The sequence below is a fragment of the Pantherophis guttatus genome, chromosome 2 (genome assembly GCF_059756535.1).
Source record: "Pantherophis guttatus breed Tessera chromosome 2, ASM5975653v1, whole genome shotgun sequence".
Classification (NCBI taxonomy): Eukaryota; Metazoa; Chordata; class Lepidosauria; order Squamata; family Colubridae; genus Pantherophis; species Pantherophis guttatus.
Window position 1 is genome coordinate 264,333,951 of NC_142064.1, and position 27,464 is coordinate 264,361,414.

At 41.6% G+C, this 27,464-nt stretch overlaps 3 protein-coding genes across 3 annotated transcripts in view; all 3 read right to left on the minus strand.

The window, feature by feature from the left end:
* The window catches only part of LOC132710032 (uncharacterized), a 120,163-nt gene that overhangs the window by 83,907 nt on the left and 8,792 nt on the right, over positions 1 to 27,464 (minus strand). The window lies entirely within an intron of this gene.
* Positions 6,810 to 12,810, minus strand: LOC117658573 (uncharacterized). The gene is made up of 4 exons (XM_087885238.1): positions 12,654 to 12,810; positions 8,336 to 10,393; positions 7,933 to 7,987; positions 6,810 to 6,862 (listed from the first exon to the last, which is right to left on the minus strand). The coding sequence occupies exons 2-4, from the start codon at positions 9,911 to 9,913 to the stop codon at positions 6,810 to 6,812; spliced, it is 1,686 nt and encodes a 561-aa protein (XP_087741364.1). The 5' UTR covers positions 9,914 to 10,393; positions 12,654 to 12,810.
* Positions 23,973 to 27,464, minus strand: part of LOC117657215 (uncharacterized) — a 46,916-nt gene continuing 43,424 nt past the window's right edge. Inside the window, exon 10 of the mRNA XM_087885239.1 lies at positions 23,973 to 26,143. Coding sequence (XP_087741365.1) covers positions 24,027 to 26,143 — 2,117 coding nt within the window. The 3' untranslated portion in view covers positions 23,973 to 24,026. The remainder of the gene's footprint in view (positions 26,144 to 27,464) is intronic.

A 27,464-nucleotide genomic window follows, 5' to 3' on the forward strand; every position in this document is an offset into this window, starting at 1 on the left:
TAAAGGAGTGATGTAGAAGAGAAGGCTTTGATTTTATTAGTCATGATGTCTGCAACTGGTCCAATGAAGAACTGTACAAAAGAGATGGATTGCATCCATCAAAGAAAGGGACTGAGTTATTTAGCAATAAATTCACAGATTTTCTGGATAAACATTTAAACTGAACAGTGGGGACAGAGAATTAATTAATGAAGAACGGTTGCAGGAACTGGGTATGTCTAGTTTAATGAAGAGAAGGACTAGGGGAGACATGAGAGCAGTGTTCCAATATTTCAGGGGTTGTCACAAAGAAGAAGGAGTCAAAGTATTCTTCAAAGCACCTGAGGGTAGAACAAGAAGCAACGGTGGAAACTAATCAAGGAGAGAAGCAATTTAGAACTAAGGAGAAATTTCCTGACAGTTAGAACAATTAATAAGTGAAACAACTTGCCTGCAGAAGTTGTGAATGCCCCAACACTGGAAAGTCCGCTGGCTCCGCGTTCCCCGAACGGATGCTCCTTCAGGAGCTCCAGCCCCGTGATTCCGTTTGCCGCTAGAACAGCGAAAATCAGTGAAAAAGCCTCTATGCAGTTAACTGAAAAGCAGCAAATAGACTCTTTCCCGCAGACTGTTTCAAGGAAGGAAGTGACTGATTATATAAGCAGGAAGAGTCGAAATGGAGGTTTTGAATTGAAGGAGATAACTTTTAAAAGAGAACAATTTCCAAAGATGCATCAGCCTCAAATCTATATTCAAAAATCTTCGAAAATAAAAGCAGGGGGAGGAGCAATGTTGAAGAAAGTACTATTGCATAAGAAGGACTGGAAAAAATATAGAAAGAAAGGAAGAATTGAAGTTTAGTTTCTTTTGGGGAGGATTTAAATACTAAATTTGAAAAGTCTACTGAAATTAGTATTTTTTAAGTTTAATTAAAAATGTTTAAAAATGGATAGCTTTTTTAAAAATTATCAAGGTATTAAAATGGTTAACTTTAAACTTAATTGATAACTTTCTGAATGTTTTGAAACAGATATTTTGAACGATGAACTCAAGAGTTAGAAATAATTTAACTCAATGGATTAATAGTATTTTTAAGGTTATATTTTGAAGAATATTCTATTGAAGTGTTTTTTTTAAAAAAAGCTTACTGAAGTATTAAAATGGTTAATTTAAAATTGAATGGATATAAAATAATATTTTTTTTCTTCTTAAAAGATATGCTTTAAATAAAGTTTTATAATGTTTAAATTAGAATTCTAAAAAGGGAGGCTGATGAACAATTTTTAAAAGAGGAGTTAAAGAGTGTAAGGGGGTTTTGAATCTTGTAGTAAATTAGCATATTTTAGCTTATGTTTGTTTAATTCTATACCCTGTTTTTGCTCTGGGAAGTGGGGGGTGGGGGTGGGGAAGGGGGGGTTGAAGGTTGTGTGGGGATAAAATGGTTGTCTAATTCTTAATAAAATTAAAAGATAGTTTAATAAATAAATGTATTATTAATAAATGTATTAATAGAGAAGTAAGAAAAGTGGGGGAAATGTTATAATAAAGGAAATGATAATATTAAGATATGATAAATATTGGAAGAGCAGAAAGAAGACAAAAGATGTATTTAAAAGATATATTGACTGATTATTATTATTATTATTATTATTATTATTATTATTATTATTATTATTATTATTTATTTATTTATTTATTCAATTTATATACCGCCCTTCTCCTAGTGGACTCAGGGCGGTGCACAGCCAAAACTAAAATACATAACAATACAAAATTTAAAATTAATTAAAAGAATTATATACTTTGGCCCGAATTAAAACAGTGCGAATTAAAACCCATTAACAAATTAAAACTAAACAATTAATAACCATTAAAAACTAAAAAGGGGGGCGGGGTTCACGCCAGCCCTGCTTGCTGAAAAAGAAGAGTTTTCAGGGCACGGCGAAAGACCCAGAGATCCGATATCCTTCTTATCTCCGGGGGCAAATCGTTTGATTATATATTGTTTGTTTGTTTGTTTATAAAATAAAAAAAAACCTTTTAAATAGAAAAAAAAAGAAAGTTTTAAGAAGATGTTGGATAACCATTTGTCTGAAGTGGTATAGGGTTTCCTGCCTGGGCAGAGGGTTGGACTAGAAAACCTCCAAGGTCCCTTCCAACTCTGTTATTGCTATTCTATTCTATACCAGAGGAATGCATGCCATCCTGCTTGAATACCGTAGCATTCTAGTGTTAATAATCTTTTGTTTCTTAGGGTTATCCATTCTTTGACCCAGGTGATCACTGCTGCTTGGTAATATAATTCTCAATCAAACAAACCAAACCCACCTCTTTCTTTGGCCTCTTGAAGTAGTTTCAATTTAATTTTTCCCCTGCCATATAAATTTCAACACAATTTTATTCAGATTATCAGAATACTTTCTCTCTAATTTTATATGTATATTTTGTATTAGGAAAAGTAAATAGATCCCTAAATACATCACCATTTTTCCTAATTGAATATTTATTCCTTTGGTCAAATCATCTTTCTTTTTGTTAGTCATATTCTTAGCTGTCATTTTGGTTTTCTCCTGGAGGCTCCCACCATCAACAGAGTCTCCTCAGAGAAGTCACAGACCTGCCCCAGGGAACATACCGCAGCAGGGGGAAGTGGACTTTTGACTCTCCTCCAAGGAGCTTGGTGGGTATGAAATCATAGCAGAAATTGAAATATGCAGATTGTATTTGGAGAAACTAAAAAAGTAGATTGGGACAGATTATAATATATATATATAATTATGTTATAAATTGTAAAAGATGTGACCCGGTCAATACTCTGTGCATAAAATATGTATGTAAAAGTAAAATTTTAATAAAACTTGTTTACAAAAGAAAAGAAAAGAAAAGAAAAATGTCAAGGAAACAATTGGTCCATTGTTGGGAGAAAGTGGCAAGAAGGTGACAAGCAACAGGGAGAAAGCAGAACTACTTAACTCATTTTTTGCATCTCTCTTTACACAAAAGGAAAAAACAGTCCAACCTATCAAAAACAGCACCATAAAAAACAGATTAGGAACACAAGTTAAAATAGGGGAAAAAATGGTAAGTGAACACCTGTCTACCCTAGACGAGTTCAAATCACCAGGACCGGATGGATTACACCCCGAGGTTCTGAAGGAACTGGCAGACAAGATCTCAGAACCACTGAACTATATCTTTCAAAGATCCTGGAGCACAGGATTTTCCAGCCAGAGGACTGGAAAAGAGCTGATGTAGTTCCCATCTTCAAAAAAGGAGGAAAAAAAATAGATCCAGGAAACTATCAGCCTGACCTCAATACAAGGGAAGATTCTGGAAAAGATAATCAAGCAATGAATCAGGGAACACCTAGAAGCAAAATAATAACCAAAAGCCAACATGGGTTTGTCAAAAACAGATCATGCCAGACTAATCTTACTGCATTCTTTGACAAAGTGACAAAATTAGTGGACCAGAGGAATACTGTCGATATAATTTACTTGGACTTCAGTAAGGCATTTGATAAAGTGGACCATAACCTACTAGATAAAGTAGAAAAATGTGGGTTAGACAGCATCAGCACCAGATGGATTCGTAACTGGCTGACCAACCGCATTCAACGTGTAGTCCTCAACGGAACTGCATCTACATGGAGAGAAGTATGCAGTGGAGTACCCGAAGACTCTGTTTTAGGCCCAGTACTCTTCAACATCTTCATCAATGACGACGGGATAGATGGGGAACTTGTTAGGAAATGGTCATTGCCTAACTAGTTGGCCAGGTAATATATAAGCCAACATTATATGTTTACAGTATGAATATGTATAATATAGCTTTAAGAGTATTGCTGAGTCATTCTGCATCCTGATTGGATGAGCTCTGTAGCAACTGTATTTAAGGAGAGCTTGATTGTAGTCAGTGTGGGCATTACACCATATTGTTACCTGCTGCTATGTTGTAGATATCTTTGATCTCTTTATATGGACAATTTGATCATGGTTTATTTATTACTGCTTTTATGAACTGTTTTTATATTGTTCCTGAATGATTCATGTATTGTTCTACGAACCGGTAAGAAGTTTTGTATCTCTGGATTGATTATTCATGGCTAAGACTTGGATTGATAAAAGACTATAAATTTGCTTTGCTCTATAAGTAAACTACTTTAAAAACCAGTTTGTATGCAGTTTATTCACAACTACTCTCAGCACTGTTTCTGTGTGCAAAACTCTATGCTCTGCTTCATAACCATTCCTGGTTATCTCACAACTATATCCTTAACAGAAATCATCAAATTTGCAGATGACACCAAGCTGGCAGGAATAGCCAACACTCCAGAAGATAGGCTTAAGATACAGAAGGATCTTGACAGACTTGAACATTGGGAGCTATCTAACAAAATGAAATTCAATGGTGAAAAAAGTAAGGTTCTATATTTAGGCAAGAAAAACAAAACGCACAGGTACAATATATGTGGTACCTCGCTCAACAGTAGTAACTGTGAGAGGGATCTTGGACTCCTAGTGGACAACCATTTAAATATGAGCCAGCAGTGTGCATCAGCTGCCAAAAAAGCCAACACAGTTCTAGGCTGCATAAACAGAGGGATAGAATCAAGATCACGTGAAGTGATTTAAGTATTGCTTAGTGCATTGTAAGCCGCCCTGAGTCTCCGGAGAAGGGCGGCATATAAATCAAATTTTAAAAAAAAGTGTTAATACCACTTTATAATGCCTTGGTAAGGCCACACTTGGAATACTGCAGTTTTGTTTGCCATGATGTAAAAAAGATGTGGAGACTCTAGAAAGAGTGCAGAGAAGAGCAACAAAGATGATTAGGGGACTGGAGGCTAAAACATATGAAGAACGGTTGCAGGAACTGGGTATGTCTAGTTTAATGAAAAGAAGGACTACGGGAGACGTGATAGCAGTGTTCCAATATCTCAGGGGCTGTCACAAAGAAGAGGGAGTCAAACTATTCTCCAAAGCACCTTAGGGTACAACAAGAAGCAATGGGTGGAAACTAATCAAGGAGAGAAGCAACTTAGAACTAAGGAGAAATTTCCTGACAGAATAATTAATCAGTGAAACAACTTGCCTCCAGAAGTTGCGAATGCTCCAACATTGGAAGATTTTAAGAAAATGTTGGATAACCATTTGAGTGACGTGGTGTAGGCTTTCCTGCCTATGGAGGGAGTTGGAGTAGAAGACCTCCAAGGTCCCTTCCAACTCTGTTATTCTATTTTATTAAGTTGTTTAGGAGTCTAGTGGTCCACTTCAATAAACTCAGTTTTGCAGCAATTCTTCTCAGCCCCAAGGAGCCTATAATCCACAAGTCTCAGTCTCTCTTTCTCTCTCTCCCTCTTCCCTCTCTCTCCATCTATCTCTCTCTCATTCCCTCCCTCCACTATTTGATTCCCTCCGGAGAAATTAAGATTTCAAATACAACTAAAGTTTAGCTCTCAGGTACATTCAGAGACTTTTACCTCTTATATCGAAAGAAAGAAAAGTGTGCTACAAGAGCAAATGGGGGTGGGGAAGAGAAACCAGGACATGGAATGCTTGATGGGTACAGAGATAAGACTGGCTCCTGAGGCATCTTCTGCAGGATCACCGTCAACCCCGGCAGTGCCCTGGGATAGCTCGCTGAATTAACAAGACGACAGCAGAGAAATACATTTATCTGAAATTTAAATCATAGGGCACATAACAAGAAAATGTGTCAGGGAGAATACATACCTCTGTTATGACCTATCACCACTTAGTTTCAATGTGAGGAATTTCAATCACTCACAACTTGACTTCTCCCTGGTGGCACTGGATTTTTTTTTAACAGCACAACTAATAGTCAGGAATGATGGGAGTGTAGTGCAGTATCCACTGGAGGGCCATCACATCCTTATTACTGAACTACAATTTTTACCACAACCCCTGAATCTGTTTTCCTTCCTATCATCCTTCCTTCCCTTCCTCAGTCTCTGTCTCTCTCTCTCTCTGTCCGGGAGGGGGCAGGGAGGGGGAAGGAACCCCTGAACTGGTGCTAGATGGTGGGAATCTGACATCCAGAGGCTGATGAGCCACACACTGATCAGTTGGTCGATACCTGTACGATACCACAAGTATCGTAATTGCAAGCCAGTCCCACCCCCAAATAACTGTGATGGGCACAACTTTGAGGAACTACTTTTTAAGCACCAGTGTAATTTTGAAGACTGAGTAGTAAGCGGTAAGCAAGGACTGTCTATAAAACTGAACATCCCAAACGGCGCACAATAGCTATTATTAAAAAAATCCTAGGTTAAGTCCAGTTCTTCCACGATAATATATGGATGGTGCACCACTAGGAAATCCTGTGTTTGTTTGCTAGGTAAAAAAAAAAATCACAGAAGACAGCAATGGCATAAGAGTTCCATATTATTTCCAACAAAAAGTGTCCATAAAATCACAAGAAGTCACCCCTACTATGAAGGAGAGCCAGTTTTAAAGCAAGTACCACAAATGGAATAAAATCTGGGGAGAAAAGGAATATGTAGCAACTGACATGTTTCAATCGAATTGCTTCTTTTGGCTTTTGAACCATGAAGGTCACTTGCAGGGCAGAACAGCCTTTACATCTGAAATTTTACATTGCTTTTCTCACTGCCCTAAACTCCCCAAATATACTTGCTATTCATATGGTTTCTTCCACTTGCGTGCCTCATTCTTGACACAATCTGAAGAGACATGTTGGTGCACTGAATTCCTGGAACTGTTAGGAAAAGATAAACTTTGAACCCCCTCTGTGTCTCTTCTCATCTTGCTTTCTCCTTATATGAGGAGCCACAATCTATAGTCTCAGGGCTCCAATCCCCAAGAGATGCTGGCTGGAGAATTCTGAGGCTGAAAATCTTGGGGGGACCCAGGGAGAAAAAGGCTGGGATTCCTGGCACATAGCATTTCTATCATCCACCATCACAAAAATGCAAAGAACACTCCCAAAAAGATTTTTTACATAATTGCCAAATTTCTACAAAAATAAATATCCAGCAACTTCTTATGCTGAAAGCAAGATAGCCATTATCAAAGTAATATGTTCCAACTTTTTCTTTCCTCTGCACCATCTAATACCATTACATATTTACCTACAAAAAATCAGGCAAATTCTATTTAATTTAATCAATTTAAATAGTCAATTTCTCAGCTGGACTTACAATGGGACACTAGAAATGAAATTCAACCCTTCTCTGCACTAATCACTTGGGGCCTTAGGAGATTTTTCTGTGTGCAATAAGGGTGGAAAGTTTCCTGAAGCACCGTCCACACTCGGGGCATTAAAATGATTTCTCCCCTTTGTGTATAAGTACATGATTTATAAGGTTAACCTGAGTACTGAGATCATTCCCACAGTCTGGACACTCATATAGTTTTCCTCCTGTGTGAGTCCTCTGGTGTTTCACCAGGGTGGAATTTGTACTGAAACTTTTACCACAATCAGAACATTCAAAAGGTTTCTCTCCTGTATGAATCCTCTGGTGTTAAACCAGGCAGGAATTATGACTGAAAGTTTTCCCACAGTCAAGACATTCAAAGGGTTTCTCTCCTGTGTGAGTCCTCTGGTGTTTCACCAGGGTGGAATTTGTACTGAAACTTTTACCACAATAAAAACATTCAAAAGGTTTCTCTCCTGTATGAATCCTCTGGTGTTGAACCAGGTTGGAATTCTGACTGAAACTTTTCCCACAGTCAGGACATTCAAAGGGTTTCTCTCCTGTGTGAGTCCTCTGGTGTTGAACCAGGCTGAAATTATGACTGAAACTTTTACCACAATCAAAACATTCAAAAGGTTTCTCTCCTGTATGAATCCTCTGGTGTTGAACCAGGTTGGAATTCTGACTGAAACTTTTCCCACAGTCAGTACATTCAAACGGTTTCTCTCCTGTATGAGTCCTCTGGTGTTGAATCAGGTTGGAATTCTTACTGAAACTTTTCCCACAGTCAAGACATTCAAACAGTTTCTCTCCTGTATGAGTCCTCTGGTGTTTCACCAGGGTGTTATTCGCACTGAAACATTTACCACAATCAGAACATTCAAACGGTTTCTCTCTTGTATGAGTCCTCTGGTGTTGAACCAGGTTGGAATTCTGACTGAAACATTTACCACAATCAGAACATTCAAACGGTTTCTCTCCTGTATGAGTCCTCTGGTGTTGAACCAGGTTGGAATTCTTACTGAAACTTTTCCCACAGTCAAGACATTCAAACGGTTTCTCTCCTGTATGAGTCCTCTGGTGTTTCACCAGGGTGTTATTCACACTGAAACATTTACCACAATCAGAACATTCAAACGGTTTCTCTCCTGTATGAGTCCTCTGGTGTTTCACCAGGGTGTTATTCACACTGAAACATTTACCACAATCAGAACATTCAAACGGTTTCTCTCTTGTATGAGTCCTCTGGTGTTGAACCAGGTTGGAATTCTGACTGAAACATTTACCACAATCAGAACATTCAAACGGTTTCTCTCCTGTATGAGTCCTCTGGTGTTGAACCAGGTTGGAATTCTTACTGAAACTTTTCCCACAGTCAAGACATTCAAACGGTTTCTCTCCTGTGTGAGTCCTCTGGTGTTTCACCAGGGTGTTATTCGCACTGAAACATTTACCACAATCAGAACATTCAAACGGTTTCTCTGCTGCGTGAATCCTCTGGTGGCCGATGGGGTTGGAATTCTGATGGAAACATTTCCCACAGTCACGACATTTAAAGGGTTTCTCTCCTGTGTGAATCCTTTGGTGTTGAACCAGTGTGGAATTCTGACTGAAACTTTTCCCACAGTCACGACATTTAAAGGGTTTCTCTCCTGTGTGAATCCTTTGGTGTTGAACCAGGATGGAATTCTGACGGAAACTTTTCCCACAGTCAGGACATTCAAAGGGTTTCTCTCCTGTGTGAATCCTCTGGTGTTTCAGAAGGCTGAATTTGGTACTCAAACTTTTACCACAATCGGGACATTCAAAGGGTTTTTCTCCTGTGTGAATCCTCTGGTGTGTCACAAGGCTGGAATTCTGACTGAAACTTTTCCCACAAACAGGACATTCAAACGGTTTCTCTCCTGTATGAATCCTCTTATGTTGAACCAGGCTGGAATTTTGATAGAAACTTTTCTCACAGTCAGGACATTCAAAGAGTTTCTCTCCTGTGTGAATCCTCTGGTGTGACAGAAGGCTGAATTTGGTACTCAAACTTTTACCACAATCGGGACATTCAAAGGGTTTTTCTCCTGTGTGAATCCTCTGGTGTGTCACAAGGCTGGAATTCTGACTGAAACTTTTCCCACAAACAGGACATTCAAACGGTTTCTCTCCTGTGTGAATCCTCTGATGTTGAACCAGGCTGGAATTTTGATAGAAACTTTTCCCACAGTCAGGACATTCAAAGGGTTTCTCTCCTGTGTGAGTCCTCTGGTGTTTCACCAGAGTGGAATTGTTACTGAAGCTTTTCCCACAATCAGGACACTCAAAGGGTTTCTTGCCCGTGTGAGTCCTGTGGTGTATCACCAGGCTGGAAATCTGACTGAAACTTTTCCCACAATCAGGACACTCAAAGGGTTTCTCGCCTGTGTGAGTCCTCTGGTGTGTCAGCAGCCTGGAATGCTGACTGAAGCTTTTTCCACAATCAGGACATTTAAAGGGCTTCTTGCCTGTGAGAATCCTCTGGTGTGTCACCAGGTTGGAATTATCACAGAAACATTTCTCACAATCAGGACATTCAAGTGGTTTCTCCTTGGTGTGAGTCCACGTTGCCATGCTTCCTAAAGCATTTACTGCATTGGGAGCACTTGTAGGGCTTCTCTCCTGTGTGGGTCCTTCCAAGAACCACAATGGAGGTGTTCTGATCAGAGGTTTTGCTACATTTAGAGTATTGTATGGCTTTTCTCCAGTCGGGATCCTCTCAGGCATAATCAGCTGTGATTTGCAAGTTGTATCTTTCCCACAACAGGCACATCTATGGAGCTTTTCCACAACTCATATTCCTTTGGAGGACAAAATTATGGATGATCCCTTGTTTAGCAGTGCTTTTATTCAAGCCATTTTCTTCCTCCCAGAGTGGGCCTGCAACTCTGTCTGCTCTACGTGGCTTTCCAATTGACCTTTTCCTCCCCAGTAACTTCCAGATATTTCCCTCTTTTGCCCAATGGAAAAATAATCTGCCTTGACTTTTCATGTAATGTATGCTTGAATTTCACACCCTGCTTTTCCCAGCTAGAAATCTCTTCCTGATTTTTTCTCGTTTCCCTCTCACTTGTTGAGGAAGATTAAGAATTGTGTGGCTCTCTGAAGGAAATGGAAAATATTTTGAATTTTGGACTGACTTGCTTTGGTGTTCAATGTTGCTTGCTATCCTCAGTTGTCCAGAGTGCTCATTGCCATCTTCTTTGTCTATAAGATTCAAATAAAAATGTATCTTTAATTGTGCATGAAATGATTGTAGAAGATGAGAAAAAAAGAAAAACTTTTACATTACAATGAAAAAGCAAACATGCCATAATACTCAAAGAAGCTCTTACATTAATCATGACACATGGAAGACTACCCAGATCCAAGTTTGAATATCCATTCAATGATGAAATTCTCTTGTTGACTGGGTCAATCACAAATTCTTAGCAATGCAAATGGTTGTTTTCACATACAGTCAAGTGAAAAAGAAGTACCGTATTTTTTGGAGTATAAGACGCACCTTTTTCCCCCCTAAAAGGGGGTAAAAATTTAGGTGCGTCTCATACACCGAATGTAGCCCTGCCCACCCACTGGCCCCCACCCTTTGGCCTGTGCTTCGCAGCAGTTACCTCCTTGCAAGCAAACAGCAAGAAAAAACAGCTCCTTTCAGCTTCAGCATAGACTAATTAGTACAAGTTGATTAGATCGGCCTCCCAACTCTCAGCTGATTTGCTCTCAGCTGTTTTGTGCAGGGCTCTGCTGCTTGCTGCAAAGAGGAAAATTGCTGCAGATTTTTTTCCCCTTGTGCTAATCAAGCTATGCTGAAAACGAAACTGAAAGTAGGCTGTTTGCTGTAAGGAGGCAAAATTAGGCAAAGGCAGATTTCTTTTTCTTCTTTTTCCTCACCAAGAAAGGTAGGTGCAAACAATGGGAAATTTAGGGCAAAAGAGGAGAGTTCAAGATTTTAAACACAAAAGAAAAAAAGGAGAAAGAAAAAGGCAAAAAGAAAAAGGGAAAGGGAGAAAAAGAAATGAAAGAGAAAAATGTTACACATATTTAGAATTGAAATATTAATAGTAGTAAGAAATAAATGGGAAATCATGATTGTAAAAATGAAATGAATAATAATTGGAATATTTGTATTTGTATATTTGTATATTTAAATCTAGACAATGACAAGTTTTTATTTTTATTATGATGATGATTTTTATGATTATTATTAATCAGGAATCTGATCAATTTGATATTTGCTCATATGTTGAGATTCTAAGGCCGAAGTTCAGGCCTCAACAGTCTCCTGAGGCCATGGAAAGTTTCACAGGAAACCACTAGCTTGTCTGTTGCTTGACTATTTTTATAATTTCTATATTTCTATACTTTATCTGTCGTGTCCCAGCTGCCTCTTATGTAATGAAGCAAAAGCAAAGAAATGTATAAATATCTGCCTTTCACTATGCTCAGGGTTCCATCCTTCTTAGGAGGGACCCATCTTTATTCAGCTGAAGAAATGCATTGGCTTATTAACACACACACTTGAACTCTCTTTTATTTTATTGAGCCACACCTGACAATCTGCATGACACTAACTTGACAGATGTGGGGGCTTTAGCTGACCAAATGAGGCCTAAAGCCTCTGCAAGATTTGAAGCACCAGTTACGCCCATGGAAGCCACGAACTCCAAGTAAAGGTAGAAAATACTTTCCACAACCCCTTTGGTAACATCCCAATTGAAGTAGTCCTCACTTACTGACTGCAATTGTGTCACTAAGCATTTTATTTCCAGCTCCTTTCTCCTGGCTTGGAACCTGACTGGATTTTTCTTCCTACAATTTGTTTAGATTTTTTTTTTTAATTTGATTTATATGCTGCCCTTCTCCGGAGACTCAGGGCGGCTTACAATGTGTTAAGCAATAGCCTTCATACTATTGTATATTTATACAAAGTCAGCTTATTGCCCCCACAAACTGGGTCCTCATTTCACCTACCTTAGAAAGGATGGAAGGCTGAGTCGACCTTGAGCCTTGGAGAGATTCGAACAAACAGAAATTGCAGGCAGCTGTGTTAATAACAGGGTGCACTAAACCACTGTACTATTTTAACGTGTATGTATTATTTTCTGTCTCTAAGCCGCCCACAGTTATGTCATGGTAAGGTTGGTGGCCAATACATTTTATATTTGTTCCATCCAGAACAAATGGCTGCCCAATCTCCCCTCAAAACCCTCCAGGGACGGAGCAGCCACAACCTCTGGAGGGAAGCCATTCCCAAAGAACCAACCTCCACTTGAAAGAGGCTTTTTCAAGCTTCCCACCAGCAGAAATTGCAGCCCCCAGTTTCCCAGCCTGCAGCACCAGTGGGCTTCCATTTGGGGAGGGAAGGAACCTGCAGCAGCCGCAGCTGAGAGGCTTCAGCCCAGTTGCTTCTCCGCTTCCAGCCCAAGTTGCTCCCGGACTCTCCTCCCACCTGCTGCCCTCCACTCACCTGGCAGCTGCTGCTTCGACCCTGGGAAGAGCATAAAAGCCGCTCTGCACACCAACTTCCTCCCATCAGTAATCCGGAAGAGGAAGTTCCTCTGCGCCTCTCCTCTCCTCCCAGCCTTTCTAGCAATGCAGTACTCAATGGTTTAAAGACTCCTTTTTTAAGCGCAATCAGGGATGGCACCATTGAATTGATGGCTTTCTAGGCACAGACGTTGCCTGACCGCCATCTAGCGACAGGAGGTGGAAAAACACGCCTGTCCAGTCTCTACCAAGGCTTTTGGGAGATGTTTTCGACTCCTAGCAGCCGACCTTTGCAACTGAGCCAAGTGAAAAAGTGAAACGTGACGCTACTTAGCTTCGTATTTGGTGCCTTTGGGTCAGTCTTGATGCCTGGCCTTTCAGTTTCCTTGGCAAAGGTTTTTGGAAGTGGTTCCCTCCTTTTCCTGCTTTGTAGGCCTGCTTACTTCCTTCCATGTGGGGATAGCTCCATTGACGATTACACGTTTAGTACGATTTGTCAAGCAGTTAGAAACTCACTTTGTGGTGGCGTTGCCTATCCCACATTTTTCTAGTTGGCAAGAAGTAGGTAGGTTGTGATCTACTTTATCAAATGCTTTACTGAAATCTAAGTATACTATGTCTATAGCATTTCTCTGGTTCACTAATTTAGCCACTTTGTCAAAGAATGAAATAAAGTTTGTTTGGCATGATCTGTTTTTGATCAACCCATGTTGGCTACTGGTTATAACTTGTTTGCTTCTGGGTGTTCACAGATTTGGTGCCTGGATATGTTTTCCAAGATGTTACCAGGTATTAATGTCAGGCTGATCTGTCTGTAATTTCCTGGACGAGTTTATTTTACCTGTTTTGAAGATGGGAACCACATCAGCTCTTTTCCAGTCCTCAGTTACAGGTAATCCTGAATTTACCACCACAATTGAGTCCAAAATTTATGTTCTTAAGTGAGGAATTTGTTAGTGAGTTTTGCCCCATTGTACTACTTTTCTTGCCTCATTTGTTAAGTGAATCCTTGCTATTGTTAAATTAGTAATACGATTATAGCACAGTCGTTAAGTGAATCTGATTTCCCAATTGACTTTGCTTGTCAGTAGGTCACAAAAGAAGATCACATGACTCTGGAACACTGCAACAGTCATAAATGTGAATCAGTTGTCGAACATCCGAATGTAAATGACATGACCATGGGGATGCTACCATGTTTTCCTGAAAATAAGACCCTGTCTTATATTTTTTTGAACCCCGAAATAGGGGCTTGGCCTTGTTTTTTTGGGGGGGTGTCTTATTTTCAGGGTGCAGGAGGCCCTGGGCGGCCTGAGCACTCACAGCAGGGGGTTCGGCAGAGAGAGGGTCCTTCTGCGTGCCGCCATCAAGCCCCTCCCCTCCTGCAAGTGTGTGTAGAACATGAGCAGCCTGAAGGCGCCAAGCTGCGGGAGCACTTGTGTCCCTTTGCTCACGTGCCTCCCAGGCCTCACCACATCGATGTGGCTGACTATCCATCAGGGCTGCGGCTCCCTTTGCCCATCATCGCCTCTCTGCCCCGGCTGCCCACAAAGCAGGGGTTTCCAGCTGGGCTTTTGAAGCTGCAGAGGCAGAGTTTAGAGGAGAGAAAGAAAGACTTCTGCTGCTTTCTTTGTGTGCAACCAGCCAGCAGAAGCAACAGAAGTCTTTCTTTCTCTCACACAAACTCCGCTTCTGTGGCTTCCAAACTCCAGCCAGGGCAGCGGCTGCTCTGGGAGTGTGCTTCCCGCTCTATGGTGATAGTCACTGGAGGCCTCCCCTTTCCCCCTGCTCTTCTCCGCTCCAATCGCCCCGTGGTCCCTCCACCCAAGCGGTGACTGATTGGAGTGGCCGCGAACAAGCCCAGGAAGCCCCTTCGCCTTGGGAGTCACCGGACAGGATGGCAACCAGGCTGGACTCTTCCTGGGGAGGGGAGCTTCGCGGGACCCTTGCCCGCCCTCCCTTCTTCCTGCAGGCCCTGGTTACTCTTCTCTGCTGCCTGGCAGTGAGACGCCAGGCAGCTATGCCGAGAGCAGCCCCAACAAATGCAGCTTGGCTGGCCTGGCCATGGGCAGCACTCCGTGCCCGTGGTTGAGCTTGACCCTCAGTGGGCCAGCCAGAGCCTTCACAGGCGGCAGCAGCAGCAGCAGCAGCAACACCTGCAGTGCCTCAGCCACCACTGGTGAGAGACCTGCACCCAGCTACGGGACGCCCCAGGCCTTCTAGGTGTTGTAGTTCTCCGTGACTTCCGCCCCTGCGCCCCACCATTTAGCCGCTGCCCCACCCCCAACAGAAGTGTGCATGCTGACTTCTGCCCCCCGCACATGGAGAATTCTCTGCTGCCACCGCCCGCATTGCCAAGGAAGCCCCGGGGCGGTGATGCTGGTGCTGGTGCTGCTGTGACAGGCGCTCAGTAGCATGGGCTATCTGGACGCGGCGCCTGGGTGAATGTGGGCGGGCCGCCTCTATGGCGCAGGAGCAGGCGCGTGGTGTATGGTCAGTGCTGGGGCGGCGGGGGGGGGGCACATGAGTTCACAGGGATGTGGCTGTCTTAGGAGGGTTGGGGGTGAGGGACCTGTGTGTGTGAGAGAGAGGGTGGGGTGGGGTGGAGAGAACATTGCTGCCAGCCCTGGATAACTCTCCGAGGTTGGATTGTAGATCTCTGTCTCTCTCTCTCTCTCTCTGTCTCTCTCTCTTTCTCTCTCTCTCTCTCTCACACACTGTTCTTTCTTTGCGATCAGAGCACAGACACCCCTCCAGGATTGCAAGGCTGAAGGCTCCAGATGGAGCATTTTGGAGATGTGTGTCTGTGCTGCGATCCCAAGTAAAGAACAATCGGCAGGAAAAGGGGGAGGAGGCTGGCAGCTGGGAAGGTGCTCTGGAGATCTGGGTTGCTCAGCTGATCAGCAGGCAGCAATTAAGGGGCTGAACCTCCATGAGGTGACCGGGGAAGGGAAGGGCTGCCTCCTGCTTGCCACCCCCAAACCTTCACTGGGGCTTATTTTGGGGGGAGGGTGTATATTTAGGCTTGATAAGGTTTCCAGCACCAAGAAAGCAGCCCTGAGAGGCTGCATGTGGCCTGTCGGGCCTTCTTTCCTGTCACCAAAGTGCTTGAGGATTGCGACCCTTTAGGCTTCGGCAGCCCTTTTCAAAAATTCTTTGCCTGTAGGAATAGGATTTCGTAGGGACACGCCTGCTCCTCCCAATCTCTGCTGGTGCCAACAAAAGCGTTTTGCATATTGCTGCCAAAGCCTACATGAAGGCAATCTCCCTGCAGGCTTTGGCAAGGAAACAGCAATTGGAGGGAAAGCCTGAAGGAATGTCTCAATTTGCAGAGAATAGAGGCCTAAAGGGCGAGATCATATAAGATCAGTAACACAAACTCCCATGCTACTTATCTCACATGATCTCACAGTATTTTTGTAACTTCAAATGTTGGCTAAGGGAACACTTGTAACCCAGGGATTACCTGTATTTTAATTTGCATTCGTAACCTGTCATTTACTGTTCTGTTTTTGGTAAGTTGAGTCATGTTTTCTTTTTCGGAAAAAACACATACAAGTTTCTTCTTTCTACTTTCTTCCCACTTCTTATACTCCTGTGAATTAGGGCGATGTCTGTCTGAGTCTCTTCTGCATAGGATCCACACGCTGCTTACTTGAGAGATGTTTTTTTTAAAAAATTGTACATGGTGGAACCGTCTTGACGATATCTCCGCTTTATAAAGTATAACATAAGTCACTTATGTATTCAATATACATTACTACTAATTATATACACATACTTAACCTCTTATACACACTTACACTTACATACTATATTACATATATTGCCTTTTGTTTCAGTCTATGCCTCCTTGTTCTTACTCATTCTAAATTCTATTCCTTAAGTCTAACCATTGATAAACCTATTCCAAATCTTATAGTATTCTATCTCTCCTTTATTTTTCAGTTCTAGCTTCAGTATATCACATTCTGCACAATCAAGTATTTTCTTTATTATTTCCCTTTCTTTAAGTATGTTTTCACTCTTCCACTGTTGCGGATAAACTATTCTCGCCGCTGTTATGATATGTAATATTATAGAATTCTTTATTGGCCAATGACACAAAAGGATTTTGTCTTGGTGCATCCATCAAAGAAAGGGACTGAATCACTTGGCATTAAATTCACAGATTTAAACTGAAGAGTGGGGACAGAGAATTAATTGATACAGAACATTTCTATCCCCAGCATTCTAAAATTAATAGGGTTATCAGTGCATGTAACATAGATGTTTGTGCGAGTAAGATTACCAACCTTGCTGTCAAGCAAAACCAAGAATTTAATAGTGAGTGACATACCATGTGCACTAATCAAACAGGTGGCAAGAAAATAGGGGCAGTCAGGAACAACACAGATTACGTAGATAGTAAACACAGGGTCAATCAAAATGGACTCAAATGTCTATACATCAATGCACAGAGTATGAGGAATAAACAGAGTGAATTGGAAATTCAAGTAAATGAAAGCAGATATGATATTGCTGCCATTACGAAAGCGTGGTGGATATGAAACCAACAAATGGAATATACAGCTAGAGGTATTTAAATATTTAAAAGAAATAGACCAAATAAAAGAGGAAGTGGAGTTGCACTATATATAAGAAATAACTACATTTCTACAGAAATAGAGCACAACAATGATGAAAATTATCTTGAATGCATTTGGGTCAATATTAAAGGGGAAAAAATGGCATTGCCGTAGACTATAGGCCACCCAACCAAACAGAGGAAATAGATGAACTTTTTGCTAGTCAGCTAACTAAGGTATGTAGGAAACACATCACAATAGTAATGGGGGAGTTTAACTATCCTGACATCGACTGGGAGACAAAGTCTGCGCCAAGTGGAAGATCCAACAGGTTCCTAACAAACCTAGCAGACAACTTTGTTTCCCAAAAAGTAGAGAAGGGAACAAGGGTATCATCCATATTGGACTTAATTGTCATGAACAGAGATGAAATAATAGAAGGTGTTGAAGCTACAGGAACCTTGGGTGTAAGTGATCATGCAATATTGGAATTCAAGATTATGCAAGCACAAGTAGTAGAACAAAGTCAAACTAGAGTCTTGGACTTTAAGAGAGTTAATTTCAATAAACTTAGAGCTTGGGAAGGAATCCACGGATGAGAATCCTCAAGGGGAAAACAACTCAAGAAGCTTGGGAAATTTTGAAAAGTGAGATTATAAAAGCCCAGTCTAGCCCAATACCAATGAAGAAGAAAAATAACAGCTCTCAAAAGAAACTAGCATGGCTGCACAAAGCATAGACGCAATTTACATAGACCTCCGTAAAACTTTTGATTCAGTGGTACATGACAAATTACTTCTAAAAATGAGCCTGGATAGCTCAACAGACAGAGCTCTGTTTTAACACCGGGTGTCTGCAATTAAAGTAAGATCGAATCTCACCAGGCTCAAGGTTGACTCAGCCTTCCATCCTTTCTAAGGTAGGTAAATTGAGGACCCAGTTTGTGGGGGCAATAAGCTGACTTTGTATAAGTATACAAAAAGTATGAAGGGTATTGCTTAACGCACTGTAAGCCGCCCTGAGTCTCCGGACAAGGGCGGCATATAAATCAAATTAAAAAAAAAAAAAACTAAAATCTTATGTCATTTCTGGACTCCTACATAAATGGATAGCTTCCTTCCTGTCAAACAGACAACAAGTGGTCCAAATAGGAAGCACTCTATTAAATCCTGTACCTGTTAACAGTGGTGTTCCTCAATGCAGTGATTTAGGTACAACACTCTTTATACTTCACATAAATGACCTTTTGATCATATTAAAAGCAACTGTGTTTTCTTCGCTGCTGATGTTAAACTATTCAACACCACTGACAATGCAACTACCCTTTAAAAAGACCTTGACTATGTGTCAGATTGGTCTAACAAGTGGCAACTTCAAATCTCAACCAATAAATGCTCTTTCTTGCACATTGGCAAAAAAAATCAAAACATAAAATAGAAATTAGATGGACATGGAAAAGAAAAAAAGAAAACAATTGGTCCTTTGTTGGGAGAAAGTGGCAAGAAGGTGAGAAAGCTACATAACTCGTTTTTTGCATCTGTCTTTACACAAAAGGAAAAAACAGTCCAACCTATCAAAAAGAGCACCGCAAAAAACAGATTAGGAACACAAGTTAAAATAGGGGGGGAAATGGTAAGTGAACACCTGTCTACCCTAGATGAGTTCAAATCACCAGGATCGGATGGATTACACCCCAAGGTTCTGAAGGAACTGGCAGATGAGATCTCAGAACCACTGAACTATATCTTTCAAAGATCCTGGAGCACAGGATTTTCCAGCCAGATGACTGGAAAAGAGCTGATGTAGTTCCCATCTTCAAAAAAGGAGAAAAAAAAATAAGATTCAGGAAACTATCAGCCTGACCTCAATACAAGGGAAGATTCTGGAAAAGATAATCAAGCAATGAATCAGCGAACACCTAGAAGCAAACAAAGTAATAATCAAAAGCCAATATGGGTTTGTGAAAAACAGGTCATGCCAGGAGGGCAGAGCTGACGTCACGACGGGATGACGGAAGGTTTCGGAGCTCCGAGACCGCCGTTGATATCTTCACCGCTGGACGGTCCAAATCGGACCCCACTGTCCCGTAGAGACAGTGATAGAGGAGAGAACATCTTGCCGATCCCAGGGACACTGCAAAGTCCCTGGTTGATCCAGGAGAAGCCCTTTTTTCCAGCGCTGAAGAGGCAGCCATTAAGCTGCTGAAGTTGGGAGACCTCCGGAATGGAAGAGAACGAAAGAGAAAGTGTGACAACTTGGTGAGAGATTTTTTAATTAGACTTTAAGAACATTCTGATGTGAAAAGATAATTAAAATTGAAAATAGAAGCGGCGGAATTGAGCCTGAACTTAAGTTAGTTTTCCTGCAATATAATTTATTTCTATTTCTGCATGCTTGTGGAGAGTTTTACTTTTTAAATTTGACTGGACTGGATCAGAAGGGAGATTTTCTTTTTTACCTGTTTAACCACTAAATTCCTGGTCCCTTTTGTGTTTATAAGATTTTGGAATAGTTTTGTTACTTTCCCCTTTGGTTAAACTTTAACTTTTATTTTTCCCCCTCACTTCTTTGGAGATAGAGGGAGAGTGGAAGAAGCAAGAAATACTGCCATCTAGTGGACTGAAACATTATATCTTTTCTTTTTTCCTTTTTTTTCACTGATGAATGTAGCAACTGTGTTATAATTCAAGGTCATTGAGCCAGTTTATAGATAAAACTTAGAAGAGCATCAAAGAGTGTCTACAGGATTGTTTATTCAGGTGCTCTTTGGAGAAACCACTGTTGACAGACGGTTAAAACTTGAAAGGAGAAGATAACAGCGACTCTGGAAAGAGAGCTGTAAAATTGAGTGAGATATATAAAAGAGCTTTTGAATACTACACAGTTGTGGACTTTTATATTAGATAGAAAGCTTTCTCTTTTTTTAAATTCTTTTGCGTGAGTGTTCCTTTTTATTATTCCACTTCTCCCCTTTCTAACTATTTAGAATTCAATGGTGAAATTCAATGGTGAAAAAAGTAAGCTTCTACATTTAGGAAGAAAAACAAAATGCACACGTACAATATATGTGGTACCTCGCTCAACAGTAGTAACTGTGAGAGGGATCTTGGACTCCTAGTGGACAACCATTTAAATATGAGCCAGCAGTGTGCATCAGCTGCCAAAAAAGCCAACACAGTTCTAGGCTGCATAAACAGAGGGATAGAATCAAGATCACGTGAAGTGTTAATACCACTTTATAATGCCTTGGTAAGGCCACACTTGGAATACTGCATTCAGTTTTGGTTGCCACGATGTAAAAAAGATGTGGAGACTCTAGAAAGAGTGCAGAGAAGAGCAACAAAGATGATGATGGGACTGGAGGCTAAAACATATGAAGAACGGTTGCAGGAACTGGGTATGTCTAGTTTAATGAAAAGAAGGACTACGGGAGACGTGATAGCAGTGTTCCAATATCTCAGGGGCTGCCACAAAGAAGAGGGAGTCAAACTATTCTCCAAAGCACCTTAGGGTACAACAAGAAGCAATGGGTGGAAACTAATCAAGGAGAGAAGCAACTTAGAACTAAGGAGAAATTTCCTGACAGAACAATTAATCAGTGAAACAACTTGCCTCCAGAAGTTGCGAATGCTCCAACATTGGAAGATTTTAAGAAAATGTTGGATAACCATTTGAGTGACGTGGTGTAGGCTTTCCTGCCTATGGAGGGAGTTGGAGTAGAAGACCTCCAAGGTCCCTTCCAACTCTGTTATTCTATTTTATTAAGTTGTTTAGGAGTCTAGTGGTCCACTTCAATAAACTCAGTTTTGCAGCAATTCTTCTCAGCCCCAAGGAGCCTATAATCCACAAGTCTCAGTCTCTCTTTCTCTCTCTCCCTCTTCCCTCTCTCTCCGTCTATCTCTGTCTCTCCTTCCCTCCACTATTTGATTCCCTCCGGAGAAATTAAGATTTCAAATACAACTAAAGTTTAGCTCTCAGGTACATTCAGGGACTTTTATCTCTTATATCGAAAGAAAGAAAAGTGTGCTACAAGAGCAAATGGGGGTGGGGAAGAGAAACCAGGACATGGAATGCTTGATGGGTACAGAGATAAGACTGGCTCCTGAGGCATCTTCTGCAGGATCACCGTCAACCCCGGCAGTGCCCTGGGATAGCTCGCTGAATTAACAAGACGACAGCAGAGAAATACATTTATCTGAAATTTAAATCATAGGGCACATAACAAGAAAATGTGTCAGGGAGAATACATACCTATGTTATGACCTATCACCACTTAGTTTCAATGTGAGGAATTTCAATCACTCACAACGTGACTTCTCCCTGCTGGCACTGGATTTTTTAAACAGCACAACTAATAGTCAGGAACGATGGGAGGGTAATGAAGTAGCCACTGGAGGGCCATCACATCCTTATTACTGAACTACAGTTTTTACAACAACCCCTGAATCTGTCTTCCTTCCTATCATCCTTCCTTCCCTTCCTCAGTCTCTGTCTGTCTCTGTCTGTCCGGGGGGGTGGTGGTAGGGAAGGAACCCCTGAACTGGTGCTAGATGGTGGGAATCTGACATCCAGAGGCTGATGAGCCGCACACTGATGATCAGCTGGTCAGCAGAGACCCAAAGACCACCTGGCTGGTGGGAAGGCAGGGCATCACAAGGCAGGCAGCCTGTAGTATCTGCAGGACAAGTGACTGACATCTGGGAGGCGAAAACGAGCCGACGCTGCTGTTCTTAGGGGAGAGAGGGGCAGGGTCACATTGTGGATCCACATCGTAATGGGCTCCAGGAGGAGACCCTGTCTCCCCCATTGTGAAACACGCCCTCCCCTGCCCACCCTCCCCCGTCGCCCTTACCTTTGCGGTTTGCATACCCCCGCGGGCTGGAAGATAAGGGCGATGGCTAGAGAACGGGCGATGCAGGTGACACAGCCAGCCATGCAAGGAATGGCTGATAGGGATGGGGCTAAGGGCAGGGCGGAATCCCACAACTGCGTGGGCCCAATACATTGCTTCAGCAGACCGTAGCCATCCCACAGGCTGTACTTTGAGGACCCGTGTACTAAAAGGTCAGGTCCTGTCCTTAGATTTTGGGTGGGGAAATGTAAATTTTAATCCCATCATTGGCATTCTAGGTGTTTTGTTTGTGAATAGGCTGGCCTACATTTCTTAATGGTCACAAAATATCCATCTCTAAAAACTTCAGGCATCTGCTGGAAACTGTTGTGGCTGCTTTCTGCCTTTGCTAGTATTTTTTTTCTCCATTTCTCCTTTGGGGAAATATAATATTCTGCCTCTTTTTAATATCACCCAAAATATTTCATTCTTTGGGTGGAGGAGGGTGTCTGTCGTGATTACTCCATACAATACACTCACACTTTTTGATCTAACTTTAAAGCAAGGGGAGGATGTTAATTGATGAAATGATCCCAAGAGCTTCAGCAGCATTAAAGGACAGGGTTTCGGTTGGAGGCTTTTAAGAAGAGACTGGACAGTCTCTTGTCTGAAATGGAATAGGGTCTCCTGTCTTGACCGGTGGGTTGGACTAGACCACCTGTAAGGTCGCTTCCAACTCTGATACCGCAATTCAGCCCAAAAATTCACTGTTGCTAAGTGAGACATCTGTTAAGTGAGTTTTGTCCCATTTTACAACTTTTCTTGCCACAGTTGTTAAGTGAATCACTGAAGTTGTTAAATTAGCCACACGGTTGTTAATTGAATCTGGCTTCCCTGTTGACTTTGTTGGTCAGAAGGTGACAAAAGAGGATCACATGAGTCTGGGACACTGCAACCATCATAATTATGGGTGTTTTGCTAAGCACCTGAATTTTGAACATGTGACCATGGGGTTGCTGCAGTGGTTGTGCGAAAAACAGTCAAGCGAATCACAGTGAAGCCACCCTCATATGAAGGAGAGCCAGTTTTAAAGCAAGTACCACAAATGGAATAAAATCTGGGGAGAAAAGAAATATGTAGCAACTGACACGTTTCAATCGAATTGCTTCTTTTGGCTTTTGAACCATGAAAGTCACCTGCAGGGCAGAACAGCCTTTATATCTGAAATTTTACATTGCTTTTCTCACTGCCCTAAACTCCCCCAATATATTTGCTATTCATATGGTTTCTTCCACTTGGGTGCCTCATTCTTGACACAATCTGAACAGACATGCTTGGTGCACTGAATTTCTGGAACTGTTATCGTGTTTCCCCAAAAATAAGCCCCTGTCTTATATTTTTTTGGATCCTGAAATAAGTGCTTGGCCTTATTGCCATGCGCTCAAAAGCACGATTGGGCTTATTATCAGGGGATGTCTTATTTTGGGGGAAACAGGGTAGAAAAAGAAGAACGTTGGAAAAAAGCCCTCATGTCTCTTCTCCGCTTGTTTTTTCCTTATATGAAGAAGCACAATCTCTTTAACTATAGTCTCAGTGCTCCAATCCCCAAGAGATGCTGGCTGGAGAATTCTGAGGCTGAAAATCTTGGGGGCACATAGGGAGAAAAAGGCTGGGACTCCTGGCACATAGCATTTCTATCATCCACCATCACAAAAATGCAAAGAACACTCCCAAAAAGTTTTTTACATAATAGCCAAATTTCTACAAAAATAAATATCCAGCAACTTCTTATGCTGAAAGCAAGATAGCCATTATCAAAGTAATACGTCCCAACTTTTTCTTTCCTCTGCTGCATCTAATACCACTGCATATTTCCCTACAAAAAATCAGGCAAATTCTATTTAATTTAATCAATTTAAATAGTCAATATCTCAGCTGGACTTACAATGCGACACTAGAAATGACATTCAAATGGTTTCTCTCTTGTGTGAATCCTCTGGTGTTTCACCAGGCTGGAATTGTGACTAAAACTTTTACCACAATCAGCACACTCAAAGGGTTTCTCTCCTGTGTGAGTCCTCTGGTGGCCAATGAGTTTGGAATGCTGACGGAAACTTTTCCCACAGTCAGGACATTTAAAGGGTTTTTCTCCTGTGTGAATCCTCTGGTGTTGAACCAGGTTGGAATTCTGACTGAAACTTTTCCCACAGTCAGGACATTCAAAGGGTTTTTCTCCTGTGTGAATACTCTGGTGTTTCACCAGGTTGAAATTCTGACTGAAACTTTTCCCACAGTCAGGACATTCAAAGGGTTTTTCTCCTGTGTGAGTCCTCTGGTGTTTCACCAGGGTGGAATTGTTACTGAAACTTTTACCACAATCAGAACATTCAAACGGTTTCTCTCCCGTGTGAATCCTCTGATGTCGAACCAAGTTGGAATACTGACTGAAACTTTTCCCACAGTCAGGACATTCAAAGGGTTTTTCTCCTGTGTGAATACTCTGGTGTGTTACAAGGCTGGAATTGTGACTGAAACTTTTCCCACAGTCAGGACATTCAAAGGGTTTTTCTCCTGTGTGAGTCCTCTGGTGTTTCACCAGGTTGGAATTGTGACTGAAACTTTTACCACAATCGGAACATTCAAAGGGTTTTTCTCCTGTGTGAATCCTCTGGTGTTGAACCAGGTTGGAATGCCGATGGAAACTTTTCCCACAGTCAGGACATTCAAAGGGTTTTTCTCCTGTGTGAATCCTCTGGTGTTTCACCAGGCTGGAATTGTGACTGAAACTTTTACCACAATCGGAACATTCAAAGTGTTTTTCTCCTGTGTGAATCCTCTGGTGTTGAACCAGGTTGAAATTCTGACTGAAACTTTTCCCACAGTCAGGACATTCAAAGGGTTTTTCTCCTGTGTGAATACTCTGGTGTGTTACAAGGCTGAAATTGGTACTGAAACTTTTCCCACAGTCAGGACATTCAAAGGGTTTTTCTCCTGTGTGAATCCTCTGGTGGTTCACCAGGGTGGAATTGTGACTGAAACTTCTCTCACAGTCAGAACATTTAAAGGGTTTTTCTCCTGTGTGAATCCTCTGGTGTGTCATGAGGCTGAAATTGGTACTGAAACTTTTACCACAGTCAGGACATTCAAAGGGTTTTTCTCCTGTGTGAATACTCTGGTGTTTCACCAGGTTGAAATTCTGACTGAAACCTTTCCCACAGTCAGGACATTCAAAGGGTTTTTCTCCTGTGTGAGTCCTCTGGTGTTTCACCAGGCCGGAATTGTGACTGAAACTTTTACCACAATCAGGACACTCAAAGGGTTTCTCTCCTGTGTGAGTCCTCTGGTGGTCGATGAGGTTGGAATGCTGACGGAAACTTTTCCCACAGTCAGGACATTTAAAGGGTTTTTCTCCTGTGTGAATCCTCTCGTGTCGAACCAGGTTGGAATTCTGACGGAAACTTTTCCCACAGTCAGGACATTCAAAGGGTTTTTCTCCTGTGTGAATCCTCTGGTGTTTCACCAGGCTGGAATTCTGACTGAAACTTTTCCCACAGTCAGGACATTTAAAGGGTTTTTCTCCTGTGTAAATCCTCCCGTGTGTGACCAGGCTGGAATTCTTACTGAAACTTTTCTCAGAACCAGGACATTCTAACGTTTTTTCTCCTGTATGAGTGCTCTGGTGTGAAACGAGGTAAGAATTTTGACTTAAACTATCCTCAGAATTAGGACATTTAAAGGGCTTCTTGCCTGTGTGAATCCTCTGGTGTATCACCAGGTTGGAATTATCGCAGAAACATTTCTCACAATCAGGACATTCAAACAGTTTCTCTTTGGTGAGAGTCCACGTTGCCATGCTTCCTAAAGAATTTACTGCATTGGGAGCACTTCTAGGGCTTCTCTCCTGTGTGGGTCCTTCCAAGAACCACAATGGAGGTGTTCTGATCAGAGGTTTTGCCACATTTAGAGTATTATATGGCTCTTCTCCAGTCGGGATCCTCTCAAGCATAATCAGCTGTGATTTGCAAGTTGTATCTTTCCCACAACATGGACATCTATGTAGCTTTTCCACAACTCATATTCATATTTCTGGACTGACTTGCTTTGGTGTTCAATGTTGCTTGTTATCCTCAGTTGTCCAGAGTGCTCATTGCCATCTTCTTTGTCTATAAGATTCAAATAAAAATGTATCTTTAATTGTGCACGAAATGGCTGCAGAAGATGAGAAAAAAAGAAAAAGGGTTACATTACAATGAAAAAGCAAATATGCCACAATACTCAAAGAAGCTCTTACATTAATCATGACACATGGAAGACTACCCAGATCCAAGTTCGAATATCCATTCAGTGATGAAATTCCCTTGTTGACTGGGTCAATCAAATTCTTAGCAGTGCAAACGGTTGTTTTCACATACAGTCAAGTGAAAAAGAAAATACATTCTCTTTCATTGAATTTTATGAATTTACTTATCAGATGACGTGGTATTCATCTTAGAACAACCAGCACAAACAGGAACAAAATTGTTGGCTAAAATAGAAGAGTATGGAAGAGTGGCCACCCTCTAGAATCAACTGCCCCCAGAGATAAGGAGAATCCAAGACCTCCGTGCCTTCTGCCGTGCCCTTAAAACTTTCCTTTTCCAACAAGCCGGGCTGGCCTAACAAATCTTTTAAATTATTTTAAATTTGTTTGTCTTTTTAAATTTTGGGCCAAATTGAGATATTTTCTTTTAATCTGTTCTTAATGTATTTATTATGTGTTTTTATTTGGCTGTACACCGCCCTGAGTCCCTAGGAAGAAGGGCGGTATATAAATTTGAAGTAAATAAATAAATAAATAAATAAAATAAAACGTGGCAAGAGATCAAAAAAATGCATTATTTATTTATGTATTGGACTTGTATGCCGCCCTTCTCCCGAAGAACTCAGGGCAGCTCACAACACTAAGAACAGAAAACACAAAAGTTAAAAGACAAATTCAAGCAGAATATCCAATAAATAAGGTTAAACGTGGAAATACAAATTCAAATGTAAGATTTAGGATTTTAAAAAGCTACAAAATCAGTTTAGAGTCAACCCAGGCCCGCCCGTTGGAAGAGCCAGGTCTTCAAGGCCCGACGGAAGGTTCGGAGGTCTGGGATTATCCGGAGCTCCAGGGGTAACATATTCCAGGGGCTCCCACAGAGAAGGCTCTCCCGCTAGGGGTCACCAGTCGACATTGTCTAGCCGAATGTACCCTAAGAAGGCCAACTCTGTGGAAGCGGACTGGGCGATGGAAGGCTACCGGTGGCAGGAAGAAAAAGTGCAGAGGAGAGCAACCAGGATGCTTAGGGGACTGGAGACTAAAACATATGAAGAACGGTTACAGGAACTGGGCATGGCTAGTCTAGTGAAG

Excerpts from the sequence above, each read along its gene's own strand:
- LOC117658573 (XM_087885238.1), bottom strand. The coding sequence starts at position 9,913 with ATGCCTGAGAGGATCCCGACTGGAGAAAAGCCATACAATACTCTAAAT. Across the intron at positions 7,988-8,335 it reads TCAGTGTGAATAACACCCTG|AGGACTCATACAGGAGAGAA; the intron begins GTGAAACACCAG and ends GTGAAACACCAG. Across the intron at positions 6,863-7,932 it reads TGACTGTGGGAAAAGTTTCA|ATTTTCAGCCTCAGAATTCT; the intron begins GTAAGAATTCCA and ends GGTCCCCCCAAG.